The 9,386-nt window shown below is 43.0% G+C and overlaps 1 protein-coding gene and 1 long non-coding RNA gene across 51 annotated transcripts; one reads left to right on the plus strand and one right to left on the minus strand.

Annotated features, from left to right (window-relative positions):
* Positions 1–6: 6 nt before the first annotated feature.
* LOC127922166 (uncharacterized) lies at positions 7–3,817 on the minus strand. 50 transcript variants are annotated; one of them, XR_008110528.1, is made up of 15 exons: positions 3,328–3,817; positions 2,887–3,201; positions 2,742–2,823; positions 2,553–2,678; positions 2,446–2,489; positions 2,320–2,382; positions 2,203–2,256; positions 2,005–2,139; positions 1,879–1,941; positions 1,690–1,752; positions 1,123–1,626; positions 870–995; positions 500–616; positions 319–444; positions 7–197 (listed from the first exon to the last, which is right to left on the minus strand). It is a non-coding gene; the product is annotated as an uncharacterized LOC127922166 (long non-coding RNA). The 50 variants fall into 50 exon arrangements; XR_008110539.1 differs by lacking the exon at positions 2,005–2,139 and having other exon boundaries at positions 1,879–1,950; XR_008110531.1 differs by lacking the exon at positions 1,879–1,941.
* An 818-nt stretch (positions 3,818–4,635) lies between these two features.
* LOC127922167 (NLR family CARD domain-containing protein 3-like) lies at positions 4,636–7,577 on the plus strand. Its single transcript, XM_052505856.1, has 4 exons — positions 4,636–4,771; positions 4,906–5,134; positions 5,247–7,020; positions 7,320–7,577. The coding sequence occupies exons 1-4, from the start codon at positions 4,754–4,756 to the stop codon at positions 7,507–7,509; spliced, it is 2,211 nt and encodes a 736-aa protein (XP_052361816.1). The 5' UTR covers positions 4,636–4,753; the 3' UTR covers positions 7,510–7,577.
* The last annotated feature ends 1,809 nt before the right edge of the window (positions 7,578–9,386 follow it).

Below are 9,386 nucleotides of genomic sequence, written 5' to 3' on the forward strand. Positions count from 1 at the left end.
TCAACTACCTGGTACCCTGCACATTGACTCAGTACTGGTACTCCTTATAGTCTCATTATTACCTCAACTACCTGGTACCCTGCACATTGACTCAGTACTGGTACTCCTTATAGTCTCATTATTACCTCAACTACCTGGTACCCTGCACATTGACTCAGTACTGGTACTCCTTATAGTCTCATTATTACCTCAACTACCTGGTACCCTGCACATTGACTCAGTACTGGTACTCCTTATAGTCTCATTATTACCAACTACCTGGTACTCCTGCACATTGACTCAGTACTGGTACCCTATAGTCTCATTATTCTCAACTACCTGGTACCCTGCACATTGACTCAGTACTGGTACTCCTTATAGTCTCATTATTACCTCAACTACCTGGTACCCTGCACATTGACTCAGTACTGGTTCTCCTTATAGTCTCATTATTACCTCAACTACCTGGTACCCTGCACATTGACTCAGTACTGGTACTCCTTATAGTCTCATTATCTACCTGGTACCCTGCACATTGACTCAGTACTGGTACTCCTTATAGTCTCATTATTACCTCAACTACCTGGTACCCTGCACATTGACTCAGTACTGGTACTCCTTATAGTCTCATTATTACCTCAACTACCTGGTACCCTGCACATTGACTCAGTACTGGTTCTCCTTATTGCCTCATTATTACCTCAACTACCTGGTACCCTGCACATTGACTCAGTACTGGTACTCCTTATAGACTCATTATTACCTCAACTACCTGGTACCCTGCACATTGACTCAGTACTGGTCCTCCTTATAGTCTCATTATTACCTCAACTACCTGGTACCCCTGCACATTGACTCAGTACTGGTACTCCTTATAGACTCATTATTACCTCAACTACCTGGTACCCTGCACATTGACTCAGTACTGGTACTCCTTATAGACTCATTATTACCTCAACTACCTGGTACCCTGCACATTGACTCAGTACTGGTCCTCCTTATAGTCTCATTATTACCTCAACTACCTGGTACCCCTGCACATTGACTCAGTACTGGTACTCCTTATAGTCTCATTATTACCTCAACTACCTGGTACCCTCCACATTGACTCAGTACTGGTACTCCTTATAGTCTCATTATTACCTCAACTACCTGGTATCCTGCACATTGACTCAGTACTGGTACTCCTTATAGTCTCATTATTACCTCAACTACCTGGTACCCTGCACATTGACTCAGTACTGGTACTCCTTATAGCCTCATTATTACCTCAACTACCTGGTACCCTGCACATTGACTCAGTACTGGTACTCCTTATAGCCTCATTATTACCTCAACTACCTGGTACCCTGCACATTGACTCAGTACTGGTACTCCTTATAGTCTCATTATTACCTCAACTACCTGGTACCCTGCACATTGACTCAGTACTGGTACTCCTTATAGCCTCATTATTACCTCAACTACATGGTACCCTGCACATTGACTCAGTACTGGTACTCCTTATAGTCTCATTATTACCTCAACTACCTGGTACCCTGCACATTGACTCAGTACTGGTTCTCCTTATAGTCTCATTATTACCTCAACTACCTGGTACCCTGCACATTGACTCAGTACTGGTACTCCTTATAGTCTCATTATTACCTCAACTACCTGGTACCCTGCACATTGACTCATTACTGGTACTCCTTATAGTCTCATTATTACCTCAACTACCTGGTACCCTGCACATTGACTCAGTACTGGTACTCCTTATAGTCTCATTATTACCTCAACTACCTGGTACCCTGCACATTGACTCAGTACTGGTACTCCTTATAGACTCATTATTACCTCAACTACCTGGTACCCTGCACATTGACTCAGTACTGGTCCTCCTTATAGTCTCATTATTACCTCAACTACCTGGTACCCTGCACATTGACTCAGTACTGGTACTCCTTATAGTCTCATTATTACCTCAACTACCTGGTACCCTGCACATTGACCCATTACTGGTACTCCTTATAGTCTCATTATTACCTCAACTACCTGGTACCCTGCACATTGACTCAGTACTGGTACTCCTTATAGTCTCATTATTACCTCAACTACCTGGTACCCTGCACATTGACTCAGTACTGGTACTCCTTATAGTCTCATTATTACCTCAACTACCTGGTACCCTGCACATTGACTCAGTACTGGTACTCCTTATAGTCTCATTATTATCTCAACTACCTGGTACCCTGCACATTGACTCAGTACTGGTACTCCTTATAGTCTCATTATTACCTCAACTACCTGGTACCCTGCACATTGACCCATTACTGGTACTCCTTATAGTCTCATTATTACCTCAACTACCTGGTACCCTGCACATTGACTCAGTACTGGTACTCCTTATAGTCTCATTATTACCTCAACTACCTGGTACCCTGCACATTGACCCATTACTGGTACTCCTTATAGTCTCATTATTACCTCAACTACCTGGTACCCTGCACATTGACTCAGTACTGGTTCTCCTTATAGTCTCATTATTACCTCAACTACCTGGTACCCTGCACATTGACTCAGTACTGGTACACCTTATAGTCTCATTATTACCTCAACTACCTGGTACCCTGCACATTGACTCAGTACTGGTTCTCCTTATAGTCTCATTATTACCTCAACTACATGGTACCCTGCACATTGACTCAGTACTGGTTCTCCTTATTGCCTCATTATTACCTCAACTACCTGGTACCCTGCACATTGACTCAGTACTGGTACACCTTATAGTCTCATTATTACCTCAACTACCTGGTACCCTGCACATTGACTCAGTACTGGTTCTCCTTATAGTCTCATTATTACCTCAACTACATGGTACCCTGCACATTGACTCAGTACTGGTTCTCCTTATTGCCTCATTATTACCTCAACTACCTGGTACCCTGCACATTGACTCAGTACTGGTTCTCCTTATTGCCTCATTATTACCTCAACTACATGGTACCCTGCACATTGACTCAGTACTGGTAGTCCTTATAGTCTCATTATTACCTCAACTACCTGGTACCCTGCACATTGACTCAGTACTGGTTCTCCTTATAGTCTCATTATTACCTCAACTACCTGGTACCCTGCACATTGACTCAGTACTGGTACTCCTTATAGTCTCATTATTACCTCAACTACCTGGTACCCTGCACATTGACTCAGTACTGGTACTCCTTATAGTCTCATTATTACCTCAACTACCTGGTACCCTGCACATTGACTCAGTACTGGTACTCCTTATAGGCTCATTATTACCTAAACTACCTGGTACCCTGCACATTGACTCAGTACTGGTTCTCCTTATAGTCTCATTATTACCTCAACTACCTGGTACCCTGCACATAAGTTAGCTAGCTACTCTACCAGCAGCATCCTAGTTATCCTAGCCAGACGGTACAGCTCGGTAAGCTAGCTAGCTACTCTACCAGCAGCCTCCTAGTTACCATAGCTACCACTACATCATCACCGGCTGTCTGCATTTCTTGTGGACCGATGGAGCTCCCCGGTTGTTTCTTCCACCTGTTAAATCCCGGTGAGGCTTCTCCCTCTCTCGTTGACGGATGCTGGCTGCCTCTGTCCGGTTCTCCTCTCTTCACTAGATGGACGGTAACTTTAGTGTTTAAACCCTCTGTGTCCAAGGACCAAACTTTTGAATATTATTTTCAGGTCGCCTCAATAGCAGGTATTGAACCCCGGGTAAATAATCACTAGTCAGAACCTCAACCTCAGTATACATTCATTATAACAATCATCTTAATATCTGATATTGTGAGTAAACAACCTCGAGAGTGCGTCTTCCAGCCCTCCAATAAATTACTTAATTCAACCCTCCCGGTTAGTAAATTTACCTCAACATGCCCCCGGAGAAGGCAGATTAACGACACCAGCCTTTTGGCACGGCTGACAGACTGACTACAACGCTCGCGTCGCTAAATGAATTTCGTTATTAAAAATGACACCCTGCTCGCGCGCGCCAACGAGCGTCTAGAAGTCAGTTCTATTTAGGGCGCAATTCGCGCTGCATCTCCTCATTGGTTTATAGAAGCAGGTACCCACGTGCCATCTCCTCATTGGTTTATAGAAGCAGGTACCCACGTGCCATCTCCTCATTGGTTTATAGAAGCAGGTACCCACGTGCCATCTCCTCATTGGTTTATAGAGGCAGGTACCCACGTGTCATCTCCTCATTGGTTTATAGAAGCAGTTACCCACGTGCCATCTCCTCATTGTTTTATAGAAGCAGGTACTCACGTACCATCTCCTCATTGGTTTATAGAAGCAGGCACCCACGTGCCATCTCCTCATTGGTTTATAGAAGCAGGTACCCACGTGCCATCTCCTCATTGGTTTATAGAAGCAGGTACCCACGTGTCATCTCCTCATTGGTTTATAGAAGCAGGTACTCACGTACCATCTCCTCATTGGTTTATAGAAGCAGGTACTCACGTACCATCTCCTCATTTAGCAACAAAACATAACCTCTCCCATTTTCCCATTTATTGTTGATGTTTTCATAATCCATAGGCTAATCATTTTGTCCATTTCCATAGTCCTAAAACAATATTAAACAAACACAACATTCCCTCCCTGTGTGTGTGTGCGTGTGCTTGTGCACGTGTGCGTGTGTGTGTGTGTACTCCCTGGATGAGGAGATGTAATCTCATGTTTTGTCCACAGAAACCAACAGGAGAGATCAGAGTCAGAGATTCTCAGTGGTCAGTCTTCCCAGAGTCATCAAACAGACATGGCCTCCATATTCAGTGTATGTGGTCCTGTTATGGACATTTGTTTTTGTTTACCTCAAATAAAGTTGATCTGTCAATCATTCATTTTGTTAATGTGTTAATGAGAAAGCATTTATTCTCTTGCTTAACTTATTTACTTTATTTATTTCAGTTGCTTGAAGAGAAAATTATGACATTTGTGAAGAACGAGCTGAAGATGTTCAAGAGGATTCTTAGTCCAGAACTCCCAGAAGGCTTTGAGAGTCAGAAGCAGGATAAGGAAGTGGTGGATGCTGAAGATGAGAAGCAGGAGAGCAGTGCCAGAGAGGGGGCTCTGAAGATCACACTGCACATCCTGAGGAAAATGAACCAGATGGAGCTTGCTGACACACTGGAGAACTGTAAGATCTGTCTGACTCATTTGAGGTGTTTAATTTAGAGAGAGAGAGAGGTCCTACAATACTGTAGACATTAAAACAGACATAATATTAATATCCTCTGTGTTATTTCTAGATTCAGATGATCTTGCTGTGATTTGCCAACGTGAACTCAAATCTAATCTAAAGAAGAAGTTTCAATGTGTATTTGAGGGGATCGCTAAACAAGGAAACCCAACACTTCTCAATAAGATCTACACAGAGCTCTACATCACAGAGGGTGGAACAGGAGAGGTCAATAATGAACATGAGCTGAGACAGATTGAGACAACAACCAGGAAACAAGCAAGACCAGAGACTCCAATCAAATGTAACGACATCTTCAAACCCTTAACTGGACAAGACAAATGTATCAGAACTGTGCTGACAAAGGGAGTCGCTGGCATTGGAAAAACAGTCTCTGTGCAGAAGTTCATTCTGGACTGGGCTGAAGGAAAAGCAAATCAGGATGTCCAATTTGTATTTTCATTCCCTTTCCGGGAGCTGAATTTGATGAAAGAGGACAAACACACTTTGATTGAACTTCTTAATCACTTCTCAATGGAAACCAAACAATCAGGAATCTCCATCTACAACAAGTACAAAGTTCTGTTCATCTTTGATGGTCTGGATGAGTGCCGACTGCCCCTAGACTTCCTGAAGAACAAGATCTGTTGGGACGTCACAGAGTCAACCTCAGTGGATGTTCTGCTGACAAATCTCATCAAGGGAAATCTGCTTCCCTCTGCTCTCCTCTGGATAACTACCCGACCTGCAGCAGCCAATAAGATCCCTTCATGGTGTGTTGACCAGGTGACAGAGGTACGAGGGTTCAATGACCCACAGAAGGAAGAGTACTTCAGGAAGAGATTCAGTGATGATGAGGACTTGGCCAGCAGAATCATCTCACACATAAAGACATCAAGAAGCCTCCACATCATGTGCCACATTCCAGTCTTCTGTTGGATTTCTGCAACAGTCCTTGAACACATGCTGAAACATAAGAGAGAAGAGATGCCCAAGACTCTGACTGAGATGTACACACACCTTGTGGTGTTTCATACCAAACAGAAGAATGAAAAGTATCTTGGGAAAGAAGAGACAGGTCCACACTGGAATAAAGAGAGCATTCTGTCACTGGGAAAACTGGCTTTTCAACAGCTTGTGAAGGGCAATCTAATTTTCTATGAAGAAGACCTGAAAGAAGCTGGCATTGATGTCAATGAAGCCTCAGTGTACTCAGGATTGTGCACACAGCTCTTTAAAGAGGAATGTGTGCTGTACCAGGACAAGGTGTACTGCTTTGTACATCTGAGCATTCAGGAGTTTCTGGCTGCTGTATATGTGTTCCTCTCATTCATCAACAACAATGATAATGTAATGGATGAACTGCAAAGAAAAGACGAGCCTGAAGTTGTTTTCTACAAGAGTGCTGTGGATAAAGCCTTACAAAGTGAGACGGGAGACCTGGACCTTTTCCTCCGCTTCCTTCTGGGCCTCTCACTGGAGTCCAATCAGAAGCACTTACAAGGTCTACTGACACAGACGAGAAGCAGCTCACAGAGCCATGAAGAAACAGTCAAGTACATCAAGGAGAAGATCAGGGAGAATCCCTCTCCAGAGAGGAGCATCAATCTGTTCCACTGTCTGAATGAACTGAATGACCATTCTCTAGTGGAGGAGATCCAAAGCTACCTGAGATCAGGAAGTCTCTCAGAACCCAACCTGTCACCTGCACAGTGGTCAGCTCTGGTCTTTGTGTTGCTGACTTCAGAAAAGGAGCTGGATGTGTTTGACCTGAAGAAATACTCCAGATCAGAGGAAGGTCTTCTGAGGCTGCTGCCAGTGGTCAAAGCCTCCAGAGCTGTTATGTGAGTAAATAAAATGACATATCAGAACTAATCATCAGAAAGAAATATTCAGTTTAGAGAAAAGTACGTAAAATATTTATATAATATTATATTGAATAACATATTGAATCAGTGCATTGGTTGTCACATTAGTATAATGACCATACAATTCAATACAATATGACCATACAATTCTAGAAGACGGAAGATTAATCTGTGTTGTTTGAGAGAATAAACCAAATGCATCTACCATTGTCCTTCTACACTACTGGTGTCAAATGAACAGTGTGTTTGTGAAATCATGATGATCTCTTTGTCAGGCTGTCAGGCTGTGGAGTCACAGAGGAAGGCTGTGCTTCTCTGGTCTCAGCTCTGGAGTCAAACCCCTCACACCTGAGAGAGCTGGATCTGAGTAACAATGACCTGAAGGATTCAGGAGTGAAGCTGCTCTCTGCTGGACTGGGGAATCCCCACTGTAAACTGGAGACTCTGAGGTCAGTATTCCTGTAGTTGGTCAACAAGTGATAACTGTTCACCAGATCCACATGTGTTTACCAGACACACATAGTCCACACCATATGTGTTTGGACAGTGAAGCTTACAGTTTTACATGTGGTGCTCTGCTCCAGCAATTTGGATTTGAGATAGAATGTTTCATATTAGGTGACAGTACAAATGTCACCTTTTATTTAAAGATACATATGATATTTTACTGTTTGGAAATGAAAGCACTTTATGTATGTTCTCCCATTTGAAAAACTCGTAATAATTGGATCAAATTAATTTAGTCAAAAGTTTACTGTTTTGTCCTTCTTTGGCTGCAGTGACAAAAAGCTTGTGATTCTACAATGTTGTAGAAAAGCATTTGCAGTTTGTCTTGGTTATGTTTTAGATGATGTTTTTCCTAATATAAACTGAATGGCGAATAATGTCCTGTCATTTTGGAGTCACTTCACTTGTATTGTCAGTAAGAATAGAAGATGTTTCTGAACACTTCTACATTCATGTGGATGCTACTATGATGATGAATAATCAGGAATGAATCGAGAATAATGATGAATGAGAAAGTTACAGAGGCACAAAGATCAGACCCCCTCTGTTATTGGTAATGGTGAGAGGTTAGCATGTTTTGTTGTATCCTCTGTTATTGGTAATGGTGAGAGGTTAACATGTTTTGTTGTAGCCTCTGTTATTGGTAATGGTGAGAGGTTAGCATGTTTTGTTGTAGTCTCTGTTATTGGTAATGGTGAGAGGTTAACATGCTTTGTTGTAGTCTCTGTTATTGGTAATGGTGAGAGGTTAGCATGTTTTGTTGTAGTCTCTGTTATTGGTAATGGTGATAGGTTAACATGCTTTGTTGTAGTCTCTGTTATTGGTAATGGTGAGAGGTTAGCATGTTTTGTTGTAGCCTCTGTTATTGGTAATGGTGAGAGGTTAGCATGTTTTGTTGTAGCCTCTGTTATTGGTAATGGTGAGAGGTTAGCATGTTTTGTTGTAGCCTCTGTTATTGGTAATGGTGAGAGGTTAGCATGTTTTGTTGTAGCCTCTGTTATTGGTAATGGCGAGAGGTTAGCATGTTTTGTTGTAGCCTCTGTTAATAGTAATGGTGAGAGGTTAGCATGTTTTGTTGTATCCTCTGTTATCGGTAATGGTGAGAGGTTAGCATGTTTTGTTGTAGCCTATGCCTCCAGCATTTTGAACTGTGTGTGTGTGGGTCTAGTGTGTGTGTGTGTGTGTGTGTGTGTGTGTGTGTGTGTGTGTGTGTGTGTGTGTGTGTGTGTGTGTGTGTGTGTGTGTGTGTGTGTGTGTGTGTGTGTGTGTGTGTGTGTGTGTGTGTGTGTGTGTGTGTGTCCAGTGTGTATGTGTGTGTGTGTGTGTGTGTGTGTGTGTGTGTGTGTGTGTGTGTGTGTGTGTGTGTGTGTGTGTGTGTGTGTGTGTGTGTGTGTGTGTGTGTGTGTGTGAGTTTGTGTGTGTGTGTGTGTGTGTGCGTGTGTGTGTGTGTGTGTGTGTGTGTGTGTGTGTGTGTGTGTGTGTGTGTGTGTGTGTGTGTGTGTGTGTGTGTGTGTGTGTGTGTGTGTGTGTGTGTGTGTGTGTGTGTGTGTGTGTCTGCCCAGTGTGTGTGTGTATTTCACTCAATGAAAGTGCTGGAAAATATTGCATCACCCATTACATGCTCCCAGGAGTAGTGATCCCAGGGTGCTCTATGAGTAGTGAGTAGTGATCCCAGGGTGCTCTATGAGTAGTGAGTAGTGATCCCAGGGTGTTTTATGAGTAGTGAGTAGTGATCCCAGGGTGCTCTATGAGTAGTGAGTAGTGATCCCAGGGTGCTCTATGAGTAGTGAGTAGTGATCCCAGGGTGCTCTATGAGTAGTGAGTAGTGATCCCAG

The sequence above is a fragment of the Oncorhynchus keta genome, unplaced genomic scaffold (genome assembly GCF_023373465.1).
Source record: "Oncorhynchus keta strain PuntledgeMale-10-30-2019 unplaced genomic scaffold, Oket_V2 Un_contig_24816_pilon_pilon, whole genome shotgun sequence".
Lineage (NCBI taxonomy): Eukaryota > Metazoa > Chordata > Actinopteri > Salmoniformes > Salmonidae > Oncorhynchus > Oncorhynchus keta.

Excerpts from the sequence above, each read along its gene's own strand:
- LOC127922167 (XM_052505856.1), top strand. Across the intron at positions 5,135-5,246 it reads TGCTGACACACTGGAGAACT|ATTCAGATGATCTTGCTGTG; the intron begins GTAAGATCTGTC and ends TGTTATTTCTAG. Across the intron at positions 7,021-7,319 it reads AAAGCCTCCAGAGCTGTTAT|GCTGTCAGGCTGTGGAGTCA; the intron begins GTGAGTAAATAA and ends TCTCTTTGTCAG.